Source organism: Ranitomeya variabilis, chromosome 1, assembly GCF_051348905.1.
Source record: "Ranitomeya variabilis isolate aRanVar5 chromosome 1, aRanVar5.hap1, whole genome shotgun sequence".
In the NCBI taxonomy this organism is placed as follows: Eukaryota; Metazoa; Chordata; class Amphibia; order Anura; family Dendrobatidae; genus Ranitomeya; species Ranitomeya variabilis.
Genome location: NC_135232.1, coordinates 1029608364 through 1029636075, shown reverse-complemented (window position 1 = coordinate 1029636075; position 27712 = coordinate 1029608364). Strand labels below are relative to the sequence as shown.

The 27712-nt window shown below is 42.5% G+C and overlaps 1 protein-coding gene across 1 annotated transcript in view; it reads left to right on the top strand.

Moving 5' to 3' along the window:
* MTNR1A (melatonin receptor 1A) overlaps positions 1-25084 on the top strand; it is a 304461-nt gene extending 279377 nt beyond the window's left edge. Inside the window, exon 2 of the mRNA XM_077279640.1 lies at positions 20572-25084. Coding sequence (XP_077135755.1) covers positions 20572-21440 — 869 coding nt within the window. The 3' untranslated portion in view covers positions 21441-25084. The remainder of the gene's footprint in view (positions 1-20571) is intronic.
* The last annotated feature ends 2628 nt before the right edge of the window (positions 25085-27712 follow it).

Below are 27712 nucleotides of genomic sequence, written 5' to 3'. Positions count from 1 at the left end.
ACATGTTACATAATCGTGCCAGATCTGTAGAACGTCGGTCATTGTGCAGACTATCGAATCAACAAGTTGAGCTAAATGTTCTCGTTATGGTTGTAAAGTACAGAGAAGATAAAACCATTGCAGTTATACAAACATTTCAGCTACGGTCAATAACATGCGGCTGCAACATTTGTAAAACGGTCTTTGCCCCATTTCCTCTTTTTAGTCTGGGGTCACACTTGCGAGTGCAAAGCGAGAAACTCTCTCGAGTCTCTAGCCATCAATTCCCGGCACTTGGGACCGGAGCATCCAGCTGCATGTATTTCTATGCACGCTCCGGTCCCGAGTGCCGGGTATTGATGCGAGAGACTTGCGTGAGTTTTCTTGCATTGCACTTGCAAGTGTGACCCCCGTAATTATATTAAAAATGGCATGAAAATTTAACAATGAACTTTAAAGGCAACCTAACAGCTGATTCATGCTGCCTGCACTACATACAGCAAGAGTCAGAGTCCGGCGCCGTCATTTTACACAGGTAAGTTTTACTGCATATACATATTAGTCCTTGAAAGAAACAATCTAAATACCCATAGGTCACACTCCGTATATGTCACATCAACCCAGAGCCAATTAAGGAGCAAGAAGTGTATGTATAAAATCAATAAAGTTTATTCGCACAAAAAAATTACTACATAAAAAATTATATAAGTATATTGGATGCATCAAGCCAAAATAGAGGGGAAGAATAGGTGAAACGCGCGTCAGGGTGAGACACAGGGTAGCTGACAGGCCATCCAGGTATTCGTGTGACTATATGTATTTATCGGGTAGAAACTGGAACTATGTGTATAACCATATGGGAATTTAGAGTAACAACCACTATAGGATGAGAACGCCATATATATGGCACGTGCACACATGCTATTGTGACGCCCGGGACACCGAAGTACCCAGCACCAGATCAAAGAGGTCCGTCTCTTGAGGGGGATGTCACTAGTGGCTTGACCCGGTGCTGTGGCCTCAGGCGATGCACAGTGTAAGGGATATCATGATGGAACAGACACTTACTTGATCAGCAGCAGGTCCTCTCAGCTGTGATGACCCCGATCCTGGATCGACGGCTATTGTCCAAATGAAAGACTGAGGCCCTGAAACGTTTAACCAGTTTACTTCAACAAAGAGGGATTTGCAACCAATACTGTCACCGGAGTCTGTATAAGAATTCTGAATTACTTTGACCCTGTCAGGATTTCCACCTCTTATTATGCGCAGTTTCTGTATGGCCCTGCTGCTGCATGTGAACTGGCTGCTGACCTAATCTGTCTCTTCTGTGCTCTGGTTCGATGGACAACCCGAGTCCTTTTTGTCGGCTTACCCCCTCTGGGAGTACCGCTGAACTCTGTGTCTGTTGCTGCGTCTTACCCTGGTGAAGCTGCTATCACCTCACTTCTTTCCGGTTGCTGTATTATATATAACGAATATAGCTACGGATCCGGTATCCGTCTCTGCGCCTATTCTGGGTAGAAATTATTGCTACCCGGTTCTCACAATGTCCTTTTTCTCTATTCCTCTTTTCCTACTATGGGTATTATGGGCCTATAATCCGTCATAGGGCTGTTAGGAGTTCAGTTATACGACCTCTCACTTTCAGCTCCTCAACCCAACTGCCAGTCCTTTTCTCAGATCAGAATAGATCAAGGGGAGTCTCTGGAGCTCCCCCTTCTGGCCGGAGATGGTAGTACAGTCTTGCTATTCTAGTATTTGTATTTGGTGTCAATAACTATTTTTGTGGCAAATACCCCTAGGGGCGCCACATCCCAAGAACAGTACTCCGGGACTGTGGGATGATAACATTTTGAAATAACAATTGATATGTACAGAGTCTTAAAAATGAAAAGTTACAAAAACCACTCAAAGAAACAAAAAAAATGGAATTCTGTAAAAAGTCACTTCAAATAGAGTCCATTAATACAGTTCTATCCTTGAAGGTTCTAGGAAGCAAAGTTCACAAAGCAGTCTTTCCGGAGCTTTGATTTAGTGTTCCTGGGCTGATAAAAAGTTCAAGAATATGCAAAAAGTTCATACAGGTAAGTCTCTGTAGGTACTGGGCTTAAACGTTACAGAACGATAACAATGACTATAGTCCTATAGTTGGTAATCCGCATACCTGGCCGGTAATTGACCCTGGGTACTACGCTGGGATCTACGTAATAGCGGTGTCTCTTTATGTGGTGTACTATTGTCTACTGTGGAAATAGTATCTGCCCTCTCTGCTAAAGATAATTCCACCACTATGGGGTTGGCAAGTCCACCGTGAATGGGATCACTCTGATCAGGAATCTGTTCTTCCTGACCTGGAACCTCTTGTAGTACGGGGTCAGCCTCTTCCTGTCTTGGGACTTCTAATATTGGATTCGGTGTTGGATAAAAGGCCACCATGGGAACCACTACTGCACCATGGTATGTTAGTAGGGTTTTGGGAAAGTCTCCTATACAGGTGTGATACATTTCCTCCTCTTTTTCCTTTACTGGTTGAACCTGTATAGGTTGAATAACTTCTGATTCTGGCTGGACAACTTCTGGCTCTTTCAACGTTTCCGGACATAATTTAAGATTGTCTCTTGACACTAGTACAGATGTTAAACCTCCGTTTTTGCTAATGAGACACATTTTAGGATTATCCATTCTTGTTGGTAAAACTGCGTAGGGTACGGCTTCCCATTGATTATCCAGTTTATTGGTTCGATGATTCCTCTTGAGTACTTGGTCACCCGGTCTTAATGGAGTTGCTAGAGCATTCTGGTTGAAAGTTCGCTCTTGTCTTTCTCTGGTTTGCTGAAGGCTTCTTTCCACACTCTCTTGCACTTGGCGATACTGCTTTTGCCGTACGACATCCCAATTGGAGTCTTGAACTTCTGCGTCTGGTTTCACAATTCCCATTTCTAGATCGATTGGCAATTGGCCGGGTCTTGCACGCATAAGATAAGCTGGGCTGCAGTTGGTAGAGCTCACCGGGACATGATTATACAGATCCACCAAGTCAGGTAATTTCTCTGGCCATTGATTCCTTTCCGTTTCAGGTAAAGTCTTTAGTAGGTCTATCACAATATGGTTCATCTTCTCACATAAGCCGTTTGTTTGCGGATGATAGGCCGTCGTCCGGATCTTTTTGCAACCATACATATTACAGAATTCTCTGAAGATCTCTGATTCAAAGGCTGTACCCTGGTCAGTGAGAACCTGTTCCGGATATCCATGGGGTCTACAAAAGTACGTTTGGAACGCTTTGGCTACTACCAAGAAGCGCGAATAATGGTCCACGATGGTCAAGGCATAGACGTAACCGGACCGGATCGGTGTCAACTTCACGTGGTCCATGGCTACCAGTTCAAGTGGTTGTTTGGTGATTATGGGCTGCAGTGGTGCTCTTTGGCTCTTTTGATCGTTCCTTCTGAGGTTGCACGGGCCACAGTTTCTACACCACTGTTCGATTGATTTTCTCATCCCGACCCAATAAAATCTTTCTCTCAGAAGTACTTCTAGCTTTTTCCAACCAAAGTGACCAGCACCATTGTGGTAAGCCTCGAGGACCATCTTCACATCTTGTTTAGGCACGATAATCTGCCAAACCAATTCATGTGTTTTCGGATTGGTGTATCTTCTACAGAGTTTCCCTTGATACAGGAACATTTTGCCTCTCTCTTTCCAGAGTTGATGCGTCTCTTCTGGGGCATCCTCATCGGGATATGCACTTTGCTCAGTCAATAGTTCCTTCACTAGTTTCACAGCCGGATTGCTATCTTGGGTATCAGCCCATCTATGGTGTGCTAACGGATTAAAATTCACTTCTTGTTGTTTCTGATAGGTATTTGACTGACGATGTTTTGCCTTGGGTTGATGAAAGGCTGGTAGTTCAATTTCTTCAAGCTCCCCCGTTTCTTCTTCTACATCTCTCAAGTGTGGCATCCGGGATAGGGCATCGGCATTTCCATTCTTGCGACCTGCTCGATACTTGATCACGAAGTTGTAATTAGATAACCGGGCTATCCATCGCTGTTCTAACGCACCTAATTTAGCCGTGTCTAGGTGGGTCAATGGATTGTTGTCAGTATAGACAATAAATTCTGCACCGGTCAAATAGTGTTTGAAACGTTCAGTCACAGCCCAAACTACTGCCAGTAGCTCCAATTTGAAGGAACTATAATTTTCTGAATTTCTTTCAGTAGGCCGGAGTTTTCTATTTGCAAAGGCGATGACTTTCTCCCGACCTTCTTGCTTTTGTGACAGCACTGCTCCCAATCCCACATTACTGGCAACGGTGTAGAGGATAAAAGGTTGATGGTAATCCGGGTACACCAGAACTTCTTCTCCGGTTACTGCCTTCTTTAGTTGTTCAAAGGAGTCTTCTCTTTTGTCGTTCCACTGAAAAGGAGGGTTTCGGTTTGAAGGTTTCTTCATCTGCCCTATCAAAGCATCTTGCAAGGGCGCTGCCAATTTGGTAAATCCTTTTATAAATCTACGATAGTAACCCACTAATCCCAAGAATTGCCTCACTTCTTTTGCGTTGGTAGGTCTTGGCCAATCCCTTATGGCAGTTATTTTCTCGGGATCCGGTGCTACTCCCTCCGAACTCACGATGTGCCCTAAGTATTGTACCTTTGGCTTGAGAAGGTGACATTTGGATGGTTTGATTTTCATACCATACTTGGATAAGGATTCGTACACCTCTGCCAGGTCTGTTAAGTGCTGTTCGTAAGTCTTTGAGTAGACGATCACATCATCTAGGTACAGGAGGACGGTCTCGAAGTTCTTGTGTCCGAGGCAACATTCCATCAGTCGCTGGAAAGTACCGGATGCGTTGCAGAGTCCGAACGGCATGCGATTAAATTCGCTTAGACCCATTGGTGTGGTGAATGCCGTTTTTTCTTTATCTCTCTCAGCCACAGGGACTTGCCAATACCCGCTTGTTAAGTCTAAGGTGGAAAAATAATTAGCAGATTTCAAAGCAGTCAAGGACTCTTCTATCCTAGGCAAGGGATAGGCGTCTTTATGGGTGATATTATTAATCCGCCGGTAGTCTACGCACATTCTCATGGTTCCGTCCTTTTTTTTGACAATCACCAGAGGGGCCGCCCAAGGGCTACAACTATCTCTTATTACCCCGGCCTGTTTCATCTCTCTCAGCATGTCCTTCGCACATTGATAGTGAGCGGGCGGTATGGGTCTATATCTTTCTTTTATCGGGGGATGGTCACCGGTGGGGATTGTATGTTCCACCCCTTCTATCCGTCCGAAGTCCAATGGGTGTTTACTGAAGACCTGTTCATATTCCGTCACTAATCTATACACCCCTTGTCTTTGATGGGTAGGTGTTGAATCTACCCCCACGTCTAGCTGTTGGCACCAATCCTCCGATTCTCCATCTGAGCCGTTATTTTCCACCTGACATGTCGATTCTAAGGGCTCAACGGTTGTGATGGCATTGTTGTCAACAGTATATAACTTTGCCACTGTAGCGTACCTTGGCAAAGTGACCTCTTCCTCTCCACAGTTCAAAAGTCGTACTGGCACCCGTCCCCGGTGTACCTCGACCACCCCTCGTGCTGTGAGTATAGTGGGCCTGCTGTCGGTGTACGCTGGTTCTATTAAGGCTTGATAGTCTCGTCCTTTAGTACCAATGGCCACTCTACACCATACCAGCATTTCCGTTTTTGGTGGGATTACAATAGACATTGGATCACTCACCCTCACACTGCCGATTTCTCCACCTGCAACTTCTACCTGTTGCCTTAACATTAATACTTTTATTTCCCTCCGGAGAACTCTCTGCTGGCAGGATCGGGCAGTTTCAGCAATTTGCTGTGAGACAGAAATAACTTCGGAAAAGCAGTTCTCTAACACATTCATTCCTATCAATACAGTTGGTTCACAGTTCTGCCGGTCAACATCAACGACAATTATACCCTGTTTCTTCAATTCTGCTTTACCAATCTTTACGGTCATCTCCCTGAATCCTAGTTTTGGTACCAACTTACCATTACTGGCCCATATATCTAGTTCAACATCAGAGGGTCCTTTATCAATATCTACCTCAGCCCAGTACCTCTTATAAAGGATATATGGTGTAGATGAAATCAGGGAACCTGTATCCAGCAAAGCGTTGAGGGGAATTCCGTCCAGCACGATAGGGATGATGGGTCGTCCTCCGATGTACCTGTCGTGCCAGGGTGTTGGGCCTTGAAAATTCATTCCTGCGAAGCGGCCCGCATTCCCAGGGGATTCCCGTTTAAATCATAATTCCGTGCAAAGTGTCCTGACTGCTGGCAATGGCGGCAAATGGGCTGTCCATCCTGTTGGTAGCGGTCACGGGGTCGTCCTCTCCATGTCGGGTATCTCCGGGACTTCATCCATGGAACATCCTCTCTACGGTTTACCAACTCCATCTTGGGTTCTCTCATCTCCTGCATGGTTTTAGCCATTGAAGCAACAACATCAGTTATAGAGTCAAGCTTTTGCTGAAGAGCCTTATTAGTAATGGGCCCCAGGGACTTAGCACTGGCACCGGACGTAGCTGATGTCACTGGCATTCCCCGTTGCTGAAGTGCGTCTGCCATGGGTTGTGTGAGATCCTGATCCCGAGGTGCCTCTGCCAGCTGGAGACGTATAGCGCTCTCCTTTAATTGGGCAAATGTCAATTCAGGGTTCTTAAAAACAAGCATGCTCACATGCCCCCGGTGAGAAGGGGTGTAGAGTCCCTCAATAAATTGATCTCTTAGCAGTTTATCGGCTCCTGTGTTAAAAATGGGTTCAGCCAGTGTAAGTGATTTAAGGGCTTCCTGCAGGTTTAAGGCAAAATCTCTCACGCCCTCATTAGCTTTTTGTTTGCAATTAAAGAATCGTACTTTAGCTTTGCTGCTGGCAGTGGTTTCAAATGTAGCTTTTAATCCAGCAAATATGCGTTCAACAGTACCTTTTAGATCAGTTGCCCATGCCGTGACTTCTCGCTTAGCATGGCCACCTAACTGCATCATCAGGAGACTAACACGCTGAGCTTCACCCACGGGGAACATATCAAAATGAGCCAGCATCTTTTCCCTGAAACCATCAAGGGTATTAGGTTCACCTTCATACATTGGAAGCCACGGGCCATCCGGGCTATATGGCATCAACACCGGCATGATGGGCGCCACTCCTTGCACTGCTACACTGCCAGGCTCTCTATCGACACTGTGTCTTTCAGCTGCATTAGCGTCGCCGGGTGCTGCGGCTTCTCTGTGCTGCGACATACTGTACCCCCTTAGTTAATCCAGACCCCTCCGGTCCCAGCTTCCGTCTAGATAATGTAGATTCTTTCCTCTGTGCAGCAGGATGACAATGACACGCCCCCTGCTGCCTCAAACTGCCGCACTCTCTGTGATGGTGGATTTTGAAGTTTTTCAGTTAGACTGGGGCTTGGGTAATGACGTAGCTCGATTAACAGTTTTGTGCCTAACGGTTATGAGATGATTACATCAGGGGATGGCGGCCATTTTTACCACATTATAACCAATGGAGAAAAGTCACTTTCAATAGTTTTCAATGGGGAACGGGATTTTCTTTAACAAAGTCAATTTCCAAGATTTTTCATCCAAATTTTCTCAGTTTCAGACTCCAATTATGGCACACAATACCCGGTGTACGGGCTGGCCCAATCCTGTTCGTGACGCCAGTTGTGACGCCCGGGAGACCGAGGTACCCAGCACCAGATCAATGAGGTCCGTCTCTTAAGGGGGATGTCACTAGTGGCTTGACCCGGTGCTGTGGCCTCAGGCGATGCACAGTGTAAGGGATATCATGAAGGAACAGACACTTACTTGATCAGCAGCAGGTCCTCTCAGCTGTGATGACCCCGATCCTGGATCGACGGCTATTGTCCAAATGAAAGACTGAGGCCCTGAAACATTTAACCAGTTTACTTCAACAAAGAGGGATTTGCAACCAATACTGTCACCGGAGTCTATATAAGAATTCTGAATTACTTTGACCCTGTCAGGATTTCCACCTCTTATTATGCGCAGTTTCTGTATGGCATTGCTGCTGCATGTGAACTGGCTGCCGACCTAATCTGTCTCTTCTGTGCTCTGGTTCGATGGACAACCCGAGTCCTTTTTGTCGGCTTACCCCCTCTGGGAGTACCGCTGAACTCTGTGTCTGTTGCTGCGTCTTACCCTGGTGAAGCTGATATCACCTCACTTCTTTCCGGTTGCTGTATTATATATAACGAATATAGCTACGGATCCGGTATCCGTTTCTGCGCCTATTCTGCGTAGAAATTATTGCTACCCGGTTCTCACAATGTCCTTTTTCTCTATTCCTCTTTTCCTACTATGGGTATTATGGGCCTATAATCCGTCATAGGGCAGTTAGGAGTTCAGTTATACGACCTCTCACTTTCAGCTCCTCAACCCAACTGCCAGTCCTTTTCTCAGATCAGAATAGATCAAGGGGAGTCTCTGGAGCTCCCCCTTCTGGCCGGAGATGGTAGTACAGTCTTGCTATTCTAGTATTTGTATTTGGTGTCAATAACTATTTTTGTGGCACATACCCCTAGGGGCGCCACATCATATTTAGACTTGTGTATAGAGTGTGGTGTTCTCAACAAGGGACATTCAGTTTTTACCTCACATTAGTCTTTATTGAATACTATAGGATTTTTTGTGTGTCAGTTTGTGCTGGTCTTCTATTTTGGCTTGAGGCATCCAATATACTTGTATAATCTTTTATGTAGTAATTTTTTCGTGTGAATAAACTTTATTGATTTTATACATACACTCCTTGTTCCTTAATCGGTTCTGGGTTGAGGTATGTTTTAATGTGATATTCTGTAATGTTTCACAGAAGACATTCATTTAACCCCTTTCTGACATCAAAAGTAATAATCCATCCATGTGACCTGGGTCTATCTGACCAGGGACAGATTGTTACGTCTGCATGATCGCTCGTGCATACGGGTGGTTTGCGGGTGATTGCCGATAAGTATCAGCTGATTCTGATAGCTGACACCCGGCACTAAATGCCAGGAGCAGTCCCCCCAAAATGCTACAATTTAAATAGATCACAGCATTCCAGGAGCAAACAGAGGGCTGACAGCCCTTCTGACTGTGGATCGGAGACCCCGCGGCATGCCATGGTGCATTGCCATAGTGACCTGATGTCGTCATGAAGACATCCGGGTCACCAGAGCTAGGACTCTTGCTGTTCATGCTCAGTGCATGATCACCAAATTTCTATGTCAGTGCAGAGCTGACAGTTTATACAGCATGGGGATTCTGCTGCATCCCCATGTTGTAGAAGTGATCAACCTGCAGAAAACGATTGTCCCATAGTGGGACTAAGTAAAAAAGTTAAAAAAATATATATATCTTTTAAATAATTGTAAAAATATTAAAAAAGGTCAATAATAATAATAATAATATTAGTAAAAAAAAAAGATATTGTATCTATACATAAATATTTGAATGAAAAAAAAACGAAACAATAAAAGTACACACATTTGGTATTGCTGCATCTGCAACGACCTGACCTATAAAACTGTCCCACTAGTTAACTCCTTTAGTGAACACAATAAAAAAATAAATAAAAAACATGGCAAAAAACAATGTTGTATTATCATTACGCCAAACAAAAAGTGGAATAAAATGCAATAAATAAAAAAATACAAATAAATATGGTAGCACTGAAAATGTGATCTTGTCCCACAAAAGACAAGCCACCAAACAGCTCCATCAGCAAAAAATAAAAAAGTTATAGCTCTCAGAATAAAGCAATGCAAAAATAGTTATTTTGTCTATAAAAGAGTTTTTATTGTGTACTAGATGGTAGCCCGATTCTAACGCATCGGGTATTCTAGAATATGTACAGGTCCTTCTCAAAAAATTAGCATATAGTGTTAAATTTCATTATTTACCATAATGTAATGATTACAATTAAACTTTCATATATTATAGATTCATTATCCACCAACTGAAATTGGTCAGGTCTTTTATTGTTTTAATATTGATGATTTTGGCATACAACTCCTGATAACCCAAAAAACCTGTCTCAATAAATTAGCATATCAAGAAAAGGTTCTCTAAACGACCTATTACCCTAATCTTCTGAATCAACTAATTAACTCTAAACACATGCAAAAGATACCTGAGGCTTTTAAAAACTCCCTGCCTGGTTCATTACTCAAAACCCCCATCATGGGTAAGACTAGCGACCTGACAGATGTCAAGAAGGCCATCATTGACACCCTCAAGCAAGAGGGTAAGACCCAGAAAGAAATTTCTCAACAAATAGGCTGTTCCCAGAGTGCTGTATCAAGGCACCTCAATGGTAAGTCTGTTGGAAGGAAACAATGTGGCAGAAAACGCTGTACAACGAGAAGAGGTGACCGGACCCTGAGGAAGCAGTGGACTGAGTCTGGTGTGGAAACATCCAGAGCCACCGTGCACAGGCGTGTGCAGGAAATGGGCTACAGGTGCCGCATTCCCCAGGTAAAGCCACTTTTGAACCATAAACAGTGGCAGAAGCGCCTGACCTGGGCTACAGAGAAGCAGCACTGGACTGTTGCTAAGTGGTCCCAAGTACTTTTTTATGATGAAAGCAAATTTTGCATGTCATTCGGAAATCAAGGTGCCAGAGTCTGGAGGAAGACTGGGGAGAAGGAAATGCCAAAATGCCTGAAGTCCAGTGTCAAGTACCCACAGTCAGTGATGGTGTGGGGTGCCATGTCAGCTGCTGGTGTTGGTCCACTGTGTTTCATCAAGGGCAGGGTCAATGCAGCTAGCTATCAGGAGATTTTGGAGCACTTCATGCTTCCATCGGCTGAAATGCTTTATGGAGATGAAGATTTCATTTTCCAGCACGACCTGGCACCTGCTCACAGTGCCAAAACCACTGGTAAATGGTTTACTGACCATGGTATTACTGTGCTCAATTGGCCTGCCAACTCTCCTGACCTGAACCCCATAGAGAATCTGTGGGATATTGTGAAGAGAAAGTTGAGAGACGCAAGACCCAACACTCTGGATGAGCTTAAGGCCGCTATTGAAGCATCCTGGGCCTCCATAACATCTCAGCAGTGTCACAGGCTGATTGCCTCCATGCCACGCCGCATTGAAGCAGTCATTTCTGCCAAAGGATTCCCGACCAAGTATTGAGTGCATAACTGAACATTATTATTTGATGGTTTTTTTGTTTGTTATTAAAAAACACTTTTATTTGATTGGACGGGTGAAATATGCTAATTTATTGAGACAGGTTTTTTGGGTTTATAAGCAAAGGACAGCGCCACATCCGGGAGTGTCAGGCAATAACACACTTTATTCTGCCTCCTGCGGCAACGTTTCGGTCCGAGGACCTTTGTCAAGGTCCTCGGACCGAAACGTTGCCGCAGGAGGCAGAATAAAGTGTGTTATTGCCTGACACTCCCGGATGTGGCGCTGTCCTTTGCTTATATACTTATTGTGGACTATGACCAGGAGGACCCCCTGGTGTGGACGTGCGCTCTGATGTCCATGAAGACAAAGTTGGTATTGGGTGCGGTCTGACTTTCTTTTTGGTTAGGTTTTTTGGGTTATCAGGAGTTGTATGCCAAAATCATCAGTATTAAAACAATAAAAGACCTGACAAATTTCAGTTGGTGGATAATGAATCTATAATATATGAAAGTTTAATTGTAATCATTACATTATGGTAAATAATGAAATTTAACACTATATGCTAATTTTTTGAGAAGGACCTGTATGTAGTTTATTTATGAAGAATAATACATTGAATACACAGGATTCGGCCGGCAGCGACCAATTAGCCGGACTGCGCCTGTCGCTGATTGTTTGCGGCCGCCATGTAGTATATAACAGCCCATGTAGTAAATAGCACAGCCACGTAATATATTGCACAGCTACGTAGTATATAGCACAGCCACATAGTATATAGCACAGCCACGTAGTTTATAGCACTGCCACGTAGTATATAGCACAGCCCACGGATTATATAGCACAGCCACGTAGTAGATAGCACAGCCCATGGAGTGTATAACAGCCCACATAGCATATAACACAGCCACGTAGTTTATAACAGCCCACATAGCATATAACACAGCTCACAAAGTATATAACAGTCCACGCACGCAGTATATAACATAGCCAACGTAGTGTATAACACAGCCCACGTAGTGTATAACACAGCCCACATAGTGTATAACACAGGCCATGTAGTGTATAACACAGGCCATGTAGTATATAACACAGGCCACGAAGTGTATAACACAGGCCACGTAGTATATTGCACAGCCCACATATTATATTGCACAGCCCACGTAGTATATTGCACAGCCCACGTAGTATATTGCACAGCCCATGTAGTACATTGCACAGGCCACGTAGTACATTGCTCAGCCCACATATTATATTGCACAGCCCACATAGTATATTGCACAGCCCACGTATTATATTGCACAGCCCATGTAGTATATTGCACAGCCCACACAGTATATAGCAATGTGGGCATCATATCCCTGTTAAAAAAAAGAATTAAAATAAAAAATAGTTATATACTCACCTTCCGTTGGCCCCGGATCCAGGTGAAGTGGTTACCGACGCTCCTCGCGCACTCCGGTCCCAAGGGTGCATTGCGGTCCTGCGAGATGATGACGTAGCGGTCTCGCAAGACCGCTACGTCATCATCTCGCGAGACCGCAATGCATGGAGCGGTCACTGGAGCGTCGCGAGGAACGGGAGAGGCCGGTTCTGCATCCAAGGGGCCGACGGACGGTGAGTATATAACAATTTTTTATTTTTTAAATTATTTTTAACAATAGATCTTTCAACTATTGATGCCGCATAGGCAGCATCAATAGTAAAAAGTTGGTCACACAGGGTTAATAGCAGCGGTAACAGAGTGCGTTACATCACGGTATAACGCGGTCCGCTACCGCTGCCATTAACCCTGTGTGAGTGCTGACTGGAGGGGATTATGGAGCGTGCACTAACTGCGGGGAGGAAGAGGTGGCCATTTGCCGCCGGACTGTGCCCGTCGCTGATTGGTCATGGCAGTTTTGCCACGACCAATCAGCGACTTGGATTTCAATGACAGACAGAGGCCGCGACCAATGAATATCCGTGACAGACAGAAGGACAGACAGAAGGACAGACAAAAAGACGGAAGTGACCCTTAGACAATTATATAGTAGAAAAGTGCCAAAACATAAAAAATATAAATGAGATATCGCTGTAATCTTACTGACCCTAAGAATAAAACTGCCTTATCAATTTTACTACACACGGAACTGCATACCCCCCCCCCCCCCGAAAAAAAAATCCTGAATTGCTGGATTTTGTTCATTCTGCCTCCCAAAACTCTGAATAGAATGGGAGGAAAAAATGTCATGTGCCCAAAAATGGTACCAATATAAACATCTACTCAACCTGCAAAAAACAAGACCTCACATGACTCTGTGGGCCGAAATATGGAAAAATAATAGTTCTCAAAATATGGTGATGCAAAAACTATTTTTTGCAATAAAATGCGTCTTTTAATGTGTGACAGCAGCCAAACATAAAAACCCGATATAATTCTGGTATCGCTGTAATCGCACTGACCCAAAGAATAACGTCGCCTAATCACTTATACTAACAGTAAAATCTGGTGCACTTTGCGTTCTGAGCTTTGCACTGTGCCTCAAAAGTAGTATTCCCTCACATATGGGGTATCAGTGTACTCAGGAGAAATTGCACAACAAACTGTATGGTGCAGTTTCTCCTGTTACCTTTATGAAAATGCAAAATTTGTTGCCAAAACAGCATTTTTATGGGGCAAATGTGATTTTTTTTATTTTCACGGCTCTATGTTATAAGCTTCTGTGAAGCACCTGGGGTTTCAAGGAGCTTACCACTAGTGATGAGCGAGTATACTCGATGCTCAGGTTTTCCTGAGAACACTAGGGTGGTCTACAAGTATTTGTTTTCGTTGCTGCAGCTGCATGATTTATGGCTGCTAGACAGGCTGAATACATGTGAGGAATGCCTGTTTGTTAGGGAATTCCCACATGTGTTCAGGCTGTCCAGCAGCCGTAAATCATGCAGCTGAGGCGATGAAAACTAAATCTCCGAGCACTAACAAATACTCGGAGATCACCCAAGCGTGCTCTGGAAAAAACGAGCAACGAGTATATTCGCTCATCACTACTCACCACACATCTAAGTACATTCCTTGAGGAGTCTAGTTTCCAAAATGGGGTCACTTGTGGGGGGGTTCCACTGTTTAGGTACATCAGGGGCTCTCCTAATGGGTTATTATGACGTCCACTAATGATTCCAGGAAATTTTGCATTCAAAAAGTCAAATAACCCTCCTTCCCATCTGAGCGATGCCGTGCACCCAAACAGTAGTTTTCTCCCTCATATGGGGTATCATTGTACTCAGAAGAAATTGTACTACAAATTTTGTCCTACAATTTCTCCTGTTACCCTTATGAAAATGCAATGTTTTATGCTAAAAACATATTTTGGGGAACATTTGTTTTTTTACGACTCAACGTTATAAACTTCTGTGAAGCACCTGATGGTTCAATGTGCTCACCACACATCTAGATCAGTTCCCCTAGGGGTCTAGTTTCCAAAATGTAGTCATTTTGGGGGGGATTTTCACTGTTTAGGTACATCAGGGGCTTTCCAAATGCGACATGGCATCTGCCAATTTTTCCAGCAAATTTTGCATTCAAAAAATCAAAAGATGCTCCTTCCCATCCAAGTTCTGCCATGCACACAGTGATTTTCTCACTCATATGGGTTATCGGCATGCTCAGGAGTAGGGTTGAGCGAAACGGGTCAGCCATTTTCAGAAGTCACCGACTTTTGGCAAAGTCGGGTTTCATGAAACCCGACCCGACCCCTTTGTGGGGTTGGCCATGAGGTCGGCGATCTTCTGAATCTGGTATCGGAATTCCGATACCGAGTTCCGATATGTTTGCGATATCGGAAATCGGTATCGGAATCCACATTTAAGTGTAAAATAAAGAATTAAAATAAAAAATATTGATATACTCACCTCTCCAGAGGCCCCTGGACATCGCCGCTGGTAACCGGCAGCCTTCTTTGCTTAAAATGAGCGCGTTTACGGCCTTCCATGACATCACGGCTTCTGATTGGTCGCGTGCCGCTCATGTGACCGCCACGCGACCAATCACAAGCCGTGACGTAATTCTCAGGTCCTAAATTCCTAGAATGAGGAATTTAGGACCTGAGAATTACGTCACGGCTTGTGATTGGTCGTGTGAGCGGTCACATGGGCGGCCGCGACCAATCACAAGCCGTGACGTCATCTAAGGCTCTTCACGCGCTCATTCTTAAGAAGGAAGGCTGCCGGAAAGAAGCAGGGTGCGTCCGAGGGTGAGTATATACCTAATAGGAATATACTCACCCTCGGCTTCTTTCCGGCAGCCTTCCTTTCTAAGAATGAGTGCGTTCAGGGCCTTAGATGACGTCACGGCTTGTGATTGGTCGCGGCCGCCCATGTGACCGCCACGCGACCAACCACAAGCCGTGACGTAATTCTCAGATCCTAAATTCCTAGAATTAGGAATTTAGGACCTGAGAATTACGTCACGGCTTGTGATTGGTCGCGTGGCGGTCTCATGAGCGGCACGCGACCAATCAGAAGCCGTGACGTCATGGAAGGCCCTGAACGCGCTCATTTTAAGCAAAGAAGGCTGCCGGTTACCAGCGGTGATGTCCAGGGGCCTCCGGACGGGTGAGTATATCAATATTTTTTATTTTAATTCTTTATTTTACACATTAATGTGGATCCCAGGGCCTGAAGGAGAGTTTCCTCTCCTTCAGACCCTGGGAACCATAGTATCCCATTGCACTGCATTGGGTTTCGTGTTTCGGCCGACCCCGATCCCGACTTTTTTGTAGGATCGGCCGATTTCGCTCGACCCGACTTTTGAGAAAGTCGGGTTTCGTGAAACCCGACCCAATCCTATAAAAATAAAAGTCGCTCAACCCTACTCAGGAGAAATTGCACAATACATTTTTGGGTCCATTTTTTCCTGTTATCTTTGTCAAAATAAAAATTGGATCTTTTTTCAAAAAATTCACGTGAAGCACCTAAACGGTTAATAAACTTCTTGAATGTGGTTTTGAGCACCTTGAGGGGTGCAGTATGTAAAGAACGGTGTCACTTGTGAGTATCTTCTATCACACAGACCCCTCAAATGTGATGTTGTCCATAAATCTGGTTTGTGATGCCAAAATGGAACGCCGGCCACGGCCGTGGGGTACTCAGTACCGGGTCCGGTACTTAAAGGGATGTATCACTGCGGTGGCAACCCAGTCCGTGGTCCTGGGTGCCCATGTTAAAGGGACAGTCTTTAAAGGGGTTACTTGAATAATAAAGTTTGTGACGCCACCTGTGATATTTGGTCACGGGTGACCAATGCTGCTTAAAGGGGTCCACTGGGGTGATGTTATGACAGCAGGGATGGTATGTCTTCCCACAGGTGAAGCTGGGTCCCCAGGGCTCCCGGTGTAATAGATGAAGATGGCAACAGGTGGTGTAATAAGAAACGGAGGACACAGGGTTGCAGTCTCTTTACCTCTTTACTTGGTTCAAGGCAGCCACAGTCCAGGGTACCAGATCATGGATGCTGGTGTGGTCCATCCGGCTTGGAAGCGAATTGTGAATCCCTCTAACCAGGTGGGGTTGGAAGCCTTCCTTCTAGTGCTGTGGTGTTGTAGTCCCTTGCTGCCTTAGGTCTCACACAAGGTCCTCACATTATCTCTCTGTCCCCCTTTAGGTAGGACACTACCCATGCAACAGGTAGCTCGAGCCTTTTTACAGGATCTCTATCACAACCTGTGCTCTATTTACTACTGTACAATGCAATTCCTGAAGAAGGGATTGCATTGTAATAGGGCCTACTCCTGATCAGCAGCCATTTTATAGACTGTGGATCAAGACTCCATTTGTGTGTTTTAATTTCTTTGTGCAAAATGAGGAAGTAGCAATTTAGTTGTGTTATCACACCCTGCTTGTGTCCAAGTTACATCCTGAAAACTCCCAAGAACTGACGGTCACAAGCAGATGCCATCAGAACTGTATACATTATAATCAGCAGTGGGTCTGTGATGATAAGGAATAAGCTCATAGAAATGTATTATATTTATATAGAGTGGCAGCTATAAGTTTGGGCACCCCTGGTGAAAATTACTGTTATTGTGAACAATTAAGCAAACTGAAGAATAAATGATCTCTAAAAGGCATAAAGTTAAATATGGCACATTTCCTTGGTATTTTAGGCAAATATCTAAACAGCTATGGCAAAAATTAAAAGACCACCACATGAAAACAGGTCACGGGCAGCCCAATCTCTTGACTTGAACCCCATTGAAATCCTCTGGAATGTAATCAAGAACTTGATGGATAGTCACAAGCCATCAAACAAAGAACTGCTTACATTTTTGCGCCAGAAGCAATGCGAAAGACTGGTGGAAAGCATGCCAAGACGCATGAAAGCTGTGATTAAAAATCATGGTTATTCCGCAAAATATTGATTTCTGAACTCTTCCTGAGTCAAAACATTAGTATTGTTGTTTCTAAATGATTGCAAACTTGTTTTCTTTGCATTATTTGAGGTCTGAAAGAACTGTTTTTTTCTTTAAATTTTGACCATTTCTCCTTTTCAGAAAAAAAATACAAAATGTATTGCTTGGAAATTCAGAGAGGTGTTGTCAGTAGTTTATAGAATAAAAGAACAATTTTCATTTTACTCAAAAATATACATATAAAGAGAAAAATCAGACAAACTGAACATTTTCCAGTGGTCTCTTAATTTTTGCAAGAGCTGTATATAGTCATTTTTTATATTTTAAAATTCTGAAAAGGAAAATGGTTCAATGCAAAATTTGGGCATCCTGCATGGTTAGTACCTAGTAGCACCTCCTTTTGAAAGTATCACAGCTTGTAAATGCTTTTTGTTGCCAGACAAGAGTCTTTTAATTCTTACCAACAAAGAATTATCACACTGGCGCTCGTGACAAACTGGGGAAAAAAGCTGCTGATACCAGACAGGTGCCGTGCCTCCCCTGTCACACCCACAGGTGAACCAAAATAAACTAAAGAAATGAGGTATCGCGCTAGAACTACTACAAACAACTTGTGCTACAAGTCGTGTGATGAACCTATTTTACCCACAGTGAATTAGACTGTGAGAATTAGTGACAGGCACATGTGAAAGTGGAAAATGAACATAGGCACTTACTGCGTTATGGAAGATAGTGCCGCTAGTTGTGCCGATCTGCGGATGTTACTACTGAAGGTTTCAGACCACAGGACGACAGAAGTCTTGCTCTTTAGTGTGAAAAGCCCGCAGAGCCAGAAGCACCCCGGCCGGTGGTGATCCTGGATGCGCGGCTGAAAGTAAGGCCGACGCTGCTAAACTGTGCAGCGTGTGACGTCACAAAGGCTACGGAGCTACAAAGGGGCCAAAACTAACCAACGCGTTTCTAGGGACTGCGTCCCTCTTCGTCAGGGGTGCCCCTCCGGCCGGGGTGCTTCTGGCTCTGCGGGCTTTTCACACTAAAGAGCAAGACTTCTGTCGTCCTGTGGTCTGAAACCTTCAGTAGTAACATCCGCAGATCGGCACAACTAGCGGCACTATCTTCCATAACGCAGTAAGTGCCTATGTTCATTTTCCACTTTCACATGTGCCTGTCACTAATTCTCACAGTCTAATTCACTGTGGGTAAAATAGGTTCATCACACGACTTGTAGCACAAGTTGTTTGTAGTAGTTCTAGCGCGATACCTCATTTCTTTAGTCTTTTAATTCTTGTTTGACGGATTTTCATCCATTCTTGTTTTGAAAATTGAATGTGACTTGGCAAGTTTCCGTTGTAAAATATTGATCTAACTTTATATAAGTAAGGGTGTCAGACACCTGAGTGTAAACCAGACTATCAGTTTGAGTCACTTTTTGGATCTCCATTGCAACGACATCTACCTGCACCACATGGCTTGATCCTTATCATAGCAGACAGTCAGTTTGCCATGACAATAGCAAAATTTACAAGGGTAAGCATTTACAAATGTGACTTTTATACACACAATCAAACTAACTTTCTTTTGTCCAGGCATTCATTGTACTTTGGTCTTTGCAACCCCCCACCCATTCCGCTTTTACTCAGACTTAGTTTCCTCGATATACATGCAGTGTTCTGTTTCTATGAATTGACTTTTCACTAATGTCCTGGTGGGACTGTGCTTTCAGACAGCAGCAAAACAACTTATGTAGATGAGCAGTAGGAAAGGATAGGACAGCCGACTGAGCAAATGATAGATTTTACACTTCAGATTTCAACTACCCGGTCAACCTCTTTTAAAGTGAATTAGCTCCCCTTGTAAAATAAAAATAACAAATACTCACCTACCTGATCAGCGCCATTCCAACAATGTCATTTCTGGATTTCCTGGGGCTCGTGTGCCATTGTTATACCACAGGAGCCCTCTAGCCTACCAGTAGCTGCAATTATGGCACTCTTGCTTCTTCCACTTGTCTGGGGTTCATCAGAAGGAAGTGAGAGCACAGCAGCCCATTAGCGGCCAATGCTTGGTTGCAGGGCTCACTTGGCATAAAAATGTCATGCAAATCCTGGGAGGCCCAGTGCTGAAGTAACTAGAATGACACTGATGTGGGACATGAGTGTCCACTATTAACGTTGCAAGGGGGACTAATTCATTAAAAAAATGTTTTACAGGTAGTGGTGGGTGGTGGTGGTGGGGAAATAGGAGGGTAGTCCTGTTGAGAACTAGCAAATATTCTCCTTTAAGGTGGAGAGACTAATAACAAATATAGTTATGTGTAGCATAAATATAGTTGGTTACTTGATTCCTAGATTTATAACAATCATTTTTTGATATTCATGCCATTGGTGCCAATTTTCACGGAGCTTGTCCTGTTTGGAGTGAGTCAAGCAAATTTTTTCAAATGAATTTATACTATTAGGTTCGTTGATCCATTCTGAGAGGGAAGGGGGTCAGTGTCCTCCCAATGTCTTGCTATGAGGCTTTTAGCCGCTTAAGGAGATGAGATATTATACTAAAGGTACTAATATGTTGATGTTGAGGATGAATGTTAAGAAGGATTAATTGGGGTGTTAGAGAGAATGATATTTTCAAAGCTTTTTCTATTTGTTTATGAATAGATTCCCAGAAAGATATGATTTTAGAATAGCTAAACAAATTATGGGAGGGGGTTCCAACTATCAGATTGCATCTCCAGCAGTTAGGTGAGTAGGATTTATCCATTTTGTTAAGAATATCTGGAGTTTTATACAATCTGGATATGATTTTGTAGTTTAACTCTTGATTGAGGGAGAAATGAAGTATATATCTTTCAGTAGATTTGAAACTTCTTCTGATTTCAAGATTCCGGATATAATTCTAATATGTACAAAAGAATTAGAGAAAGATGTCATCATACACATAGAATTATGAAACGTAAAGTATTAATGACACATGACTTGAAATCAGTTTGAGAACTAAATGTATGCATTTTTCTTTTACAGGAAATATATTTGTCGTAAGCCTGGCTGTGGCAGATTTGGTGGTGGCCATTTACCCATATCCCTTGGTAGTGACATCAATATTTCGAAAAGGATGGAACCTTGGATACCTTCATTGCCAAATTAGTGGATTCTTGATGGGAATAAGCGTCATAGGATCTATATTCAACATTGCTGGTGTCGCAATCAATCGCTATTGCTACATTTGTCATAGCCTCAAATATGACAAGTTGTACAGTGACAAAAATTCATTATTCTATGTGGTTTTGATTTGGGTGCTCACATTCATTGCCATTGTGCCAAATTTATTTGTTGGATCTTTACAATATGATGCCCGGATCTACTCCTGTACGTTCTCACAGTCTGTTAGTTCAGCGTACACCATAGCTGTGGTGTTTTTCCATTTTATACTCCCAATTACCATTGTAACTTTTTGCTACTTACGTATATGGATCTTGGTTATTCAAGTAAGACGCAGGGTGAAACCAGACAACAAGCCCAAACTGAAACCTCATGACTTCAGGAACTTTTTGACAATGTTTGTGGTATTTGTCTTATTTGCAGTCTGCTGGGCCCCATTAAACTTTATAGGTTTGGCTGTCGCTATGAACCCAGAGACAATTCTACCTAGAATCCCAGAGTGGTTGTTTGTTGGCAGTTATTACATGGCATATTTCAACAGTTGCCTTAATGCCATAATTTATGGCCTTCTGAACCAAAACTTCAGGAGGGAATACAAGAGGATAATCATCTCTATTTGTACTGCAAGGATGTTCTTTCAAGATAGTTCTAATGATGGAGCAGAGAAGTTTAAGAGCAAACCATCACCAATGTTAACAAACAATAATCAAGTCAAGGTTGAGTCGGTATAAACTTGGATTGTATGTGCATATATTAATATTATTAAATGGGGACTCCACAAATTCCTTTTAAAGAGAAAATGTCAGCATGATTTTGAAATGTAAAATAAAGACATGGGTGTAATGGCACTGTTATATAGATTCATTTGATATCTTTGGGGAATAAATCCACTTTATTGTTCTTTTTTTTCAGCTTTTGAAGTTTTCTTCTAATGAGATTTAGGTGCACAGGGGCTGGACTGTACCCGGGACCTTCTCCACCTGCCCCATCCCCTCGTTCTGCCCCTTTTTGAATGACAAATCACTGATTCTTCAGACACTTCTCTCTGGTGTGGCGCCATCAGTGCGCCATGAGTGCACAGATTGAGTTCCCAGCTGGTCTACAATAAAATGGTTCTGTTGGTGGCACAGGCGCAGATTGAGATCTTGTCTCAATGACATTTTAGAGATCACTGTTCATGCGCCACCCATAGTGCCATTTTATTGTAGACTGCTGGGAAATCAATCTGCACATGTGCTACCCACAGCAATGATGACACCAGCACCAGATTTGAAACAGAAGGCAGGGAGACTGATTTTTCAATGACCTGTCATTCAAGCATCAGAGGCAGCACAAGGGGCCATGGCAGGAGAAGACCCAGTGCACCGTCTCCCATATGTCTCAAGAAGAAAACATCATACGCTGTCTTTACTTTTTATATTGCAAAATCGTGCTTCTCTTTAAAGTGTCTGTATGCTATTGGAGAAAACAAGCAACTTTCATCCATAAACAGTTCCACGTCTATCCTGAGTTGTGTCTGGTGTTACAGATCGCCAAGGTGAAGTGACGCTAAGCTACAGTACCGCACTTCTGGACAGATGTGGTGGAGCTGCTTTTGAGAGAAAGTATACATAACTGTTAATTCCTGGATAACATCTTTGAAGGGGATCTATACTTTAAAGTAACTTTTCAGAACAAGCTGTAGTCCCTGTGTACATGAGAGTGAAGACTATCTCTGGTCACTGTATTACTTGTATCCTGCATTTTCCACCAGATTTCCCCTGTGCATGCTGTATTTCTATTTTGCAATTGACACTGAGCTAGGGGGTGGAGACTAGCAGCTAGGATGTCTCCTAAACACAAAGAAAGAGGGATTCCAGCTCTTTTTTTCCCCTTTAGCATTATGCAGAGAAAAGCAGCAGAGACATGGAGGAATTTATATAGCAGTACTGGGGTTTGTAGCTGTGAATTCAGCACTGGCATAAACTATCTATGATCCATTTCTCTGCCTCTCACACTGATTCTCACTCTGCTGCTCTCCTCCTCACTCCTTTCTTTTCCATAGGTCTCAATATGCTGTGCAACCTGACACCCCACTTGTATTGAGCAAAATTGATTGAATTTTGAGTTCAGGAGGCAGGAGTGAGATGAAAAGTTGTCTTATAAGTGGAGAAAGAAAGAGACACATTGCTTTTATAACATATATTCTACAAAGTTTCTTATATCAAGTCTATAATATTGATTTATACAAAGTCTGTTTAAAGTACAGTTGTCATTTAAGCATTCTGTGAAATACACCATCAATGTACTCGTATTTTCTATGCTTTCAGCGATATTGCAATGCATTCATTCCACTGACCTTTAGTTCAAAATTGAACTTGATATTTATGTACATTATACATACTGTATATATAGTGCTGGTATAATGATTAGGCCAGTTCATCCACTGGTTTTCCTTTTTATTATTGGAATGTGATGTGAACATTGTAGATTCAGACTGTAAGCAGCAAAACCATGAATGAAGGCACATAGAAACATGCAGTAAAGAAACAGATGTGAAACCAGATTAGTGGGAACTAATGGGACTATTAGTTTTGTTGCAACAAGAAAAAGACATGAAAAACGCCTCCAGACTGTGGAAGAGCTGTACCCAAGAAGGAAAGCGAGCGCTGTGCCTGATAGCATGGCCTCCATAATTATTCAGCTTTCAACCCAATTAAGATATTTTGGGATGAGTTGGTCGGGAGTGTTAAGGTAAAGCAGCCTCCAAGTGCTCAGCACCTCTGGAAACTCCTTCCGGACTGTTAGAAGGACATTCCAGGTCACCACCGGTACATGATGAAGCTGCTTGAGAGAATGCCAATGGGATGTAAAGCTTTCATCAAAGTAGAAGGGAGTACTTTAAGGAATCTAAGGTTTCACTTGTGTTTCTTTACTCCTTTTTACCATATGTCTTCACTTGTGGTTTGGTTGCCACCTCTCTGAATCTACAATGTGCACACACACACAGTCAGGCAGACCGGCTCATAGGATATTCGAGTTCTCATTTATTGCATATTTCATAAATCTAAGAAATGTTACTTGGCATGAAAAGCCAGTAAGTCATATACTGTCATAATGCAATACTATACCTCCAATAATGGATTCAGGGTACGTTATTGGATGTTTGTACATTTGATTTCTACACTATAGTCATAAATGTACCTGTGTATGATTAAAATGCTAAAAAAATTATATTTAACTTCACATTGTAAAATAGTCATAAATTCAGTTATTTATGCACAAAAAGGGACACAGATCCAGATGGACCCTAAGTGTCAGGATATGATTATTCCTCCAATAGCACCATTGTCAATGAGTGAGCTACAAGGGTTACATCTGCGTGTGTGCAGTATATCATCAGTGTGAACTGTCCTGTACCAAACCAGTAGAATGTACTGAACAAAATGCTGGTCTTATGCTAAGCCATGAGTATTATTACTAAATTTACATTAACCAAAGTATATTCTAAATAATTATCTACTCTGCACTTGATACGCAGTAGACATCTAGAACTGGAAGATCGAATCTTATTTTCTTATGTGTATAATAATTACTTATATTTTATGGAAAGAAAGAAATATCTGAACACTACAACGCTGATTGTTCTGATTGCTGAAATATATCGACTGTATATATGATTTATTTTTTCACAGAGGCCTAACCACTGCTTATATAAACTTTAAAGACTTTGCACTTTATCTACTCGGACATATTCTACATAGATACTTGAACACAGGAATAAGATTTGGCCAGCCATGCTGTGCTGTAGAGAAAACCATCTTCAATATACTGTAGGTGCCTGAGGACAAGTGAACTTTTCAGTTTTTAGAGATTTTAAGTATTCTGAAATGCATGCCAATACATTGCCAAGGATCTTAATAATAATATTATTAATAATAACTGTTTACATTTACTTAGAACACTCAGACATATTGTGTAAATAGACTAAGATCACCTCGATCAAGGAGAATGGTTGTCCTCTGTCTTTCCTGAACATGTTTTGTCCTTATTATTAGTGCTAAGAATTTGCTTTTTTTTGCATTTGAAAATCTAGAATCCTGGTCAGTGTTTGAGTTGTCGATGTTTTGTTTTGGGTTATTTTTGCCTTATTTTAAAGAAGATTATATTCTATATTGATGTTTGAATCAACAATTTGGCAGGTTTGGATCTTACAGTACAATATATTACCTGCCTTTGTGGACCGAAACATTCACATTCTCTGTAACATCACATGTGCAAGCCTTCAAAAAGTGACAAAAGTTGAGGGGAAGTTATTTTTCACCTATTTTATTAAGTCTAGTGCTGCCATGTATTTTAGAATGCTTTTATGCAATAAAATGCTATATCATGCTAACACCTGTCTCATTTCTTTATTACATGATCTCAATAGTTTACTTATTTATTATGCTGCACCACATTTTTTTTATCTTAGGGAAAAGAATATACACTCCCTGACAGAAGTTATGTCGCTTACCCGTGTTATGTAAATAAAAGCTTATAACCTGACGTTAAATTTATCCATTGATTGTATAAATTATTCTTTTGAAAGCTGAAATTCTCCGAAATGTGATAATTAAACAATTAATTAACTTAAGATACAAATATATGTTGCATAACATTGGTGAATGAACTTGTGGTGCTATTACACAGGTCAACAAAAAAAAATTTTTTTTCTGGTGTCCAAAATATTTTAATGAATTTGGGGTATTTTTGGGGTGCTGATTCTGAATATGCTATCAGTTTTGCAAGATTGGCTCAAGTTTTTGAGATTTTTGGTATCTTATTTATAGCACTTGTTGGTAAATGCGACGTATCATCTCATTAATTTCTTTGGATTAGTACTTGAACTGAGCAGTTCTCAATATAGTTTTGTGTTACACACTGCCAAAACATAGAAGAAACATAACAGACTTCGTAAAAAAAGTGTATTTTGCCTATTTTGGGGTTATGCTTGGGGACCACACATAGTGTGCAAAGCATGTATCGAATTATTACGAAAATGGAGCAAAGGACAAAGAAAAAGCTTCAAATTTGGTGTTCCAATGGTGTGGAGAGAGCAAAAAAATCATCATGATGACTGTTATTTCTGTGCAGTTAATGCGCGTGTAGCAAATTACGTCTTTTTTTTACACATTTTACGAAAAATCTCAAAAACTTGAGCCAATCTGGCAAAACTGATGACATATTCTGAATAAGCACCCCAAAGTTACCCTAAATTCGATGAAATATCTTTGGCACCAAAAATGCTGTTGACCAGTGTTAGAGTCATATTTAATATTTTGTGTGACTTCCATGAGCTTGAAGGACTGCATCCATACGGTTCAACAATGATTCATACAATTTATTAATGAAGTCATCAGGAACTGCAATGCAGTCTTACATGCCTCCCATAGTTCATCTAGATTCTTTGGTTTTGTCTTCCAAGCTTCCTCTTTCATCCTACCCCAAACATGCTCAATAATGTTCATGTCTTTGTTGTAGAGATGGATGTATGAGATGGTGTTATGGAACTGCAACACAGAACTAGGATAGAAGGGGGAAAACTGACCTTGCACTGAGACTAGGCTGATACCCTATGATGGAGTGGGCGACCCATTCTTAATCTCAGTGAAAACATATAGATAGGGGGAAGGAGGTCCCTGAAAGATCTAAGGACTGGGTAAAAAAAAAAGGCCACCTCCAAATAGAAAACACAGAGATGGCTGCAGAAACCAACTGAAAACAAAAACTAAAGATAGCAGAACCAGAGATCCCAGAACTGCACAATATCAAACACAGAAAGCTATCAAAGCACCTAGCCAGAACTCTAGTGGATTAACATTGTTGTCCAGCAAGGAATGGGAGGCAGGTGCTGGGTAATAAAGGGTGATACAATCACCTGACCTAAGGCAACCCAGCACCAGGGGAAAAAGACCAGCAGCCAGAAAACCACAACAAGATGGTTGATGGTCAAAAACAAAACAGATTCTAACAGTACCTCCCCTTTTACGAGAATCCTCCAGATCCTCTTGGCCGAGCCTTATTTGGAAATCTCCTGTGAAAAGCCTTAATCATCCATGAGGCCAAGACGTCCTCAGCTTTCACCCAGGAATTATCCTCCTGATCGAAACCCTTCCAGGACACGAGATACTGCAACCTTCCTCTGTGCCACCTGGAATCTAAAAAAAGTGATATCTCAAACTCGCCCTCCTCATCAACTGGGGGAACAGTCGGCATCACCTCCTTATCTGGTGTGTCAACTTTGTTCAGTAAAGATACATGAAAAACTGAATTCATTCTAAAGGATGAGGGGATGTCTAATCTCACCGCTGCCGAGTTGACAACCTGAACCACTTTGAAGGGTCCTACAAACTTAGGCCCCAGCTTTTAAGAAGGGATATTCAAACGCAGATTCCTAGAGGACAACCAGACCATGTCCCCAACTGCAAACAATGCCTCCCTTCTTTTCTTGTCAAAATATTTCTTTGACCCCCTTTTTGCCTCCTTCAGATTATGGCGTACATTGGTCCAAACCCTGTCCAAATTTCCGGAAAAACTTTCCTCCTCAGGCACCGCTGCCCCAATCTTTGAAAATGGACCGAAAGATGGATGCCTCCCTATACAGCAAAAAAAAGGTGAACACCCAGCCGAGGAAGACGTATGATTATTAAGAGCAAACTCAGCTAGTGGTACATATTCCGACCACATCTCCTGATTGTCTGCTACAAAACATCCCAAAAACTGCTCGACATCCTGGTTCTTCCTTTTGGTCTGTCCATTGCACTCCGGATGAGAACCTGATGAAAATGACAAATGAACCTCTAATCTGTCACAAAAAGCATGCCAAAAGCGAGCCACAAACTGTGGTCCTCCTTTGGAAACAATGTCCGTGGGAACCCCATGGAGCCTGACAATCTCTTTCACAAATGCCTTAGCTAGAGTCTTGGCGCAGGGTAATTTATTGAACGGGACCAGATGACACATCTTACTAAACCGGTCCACA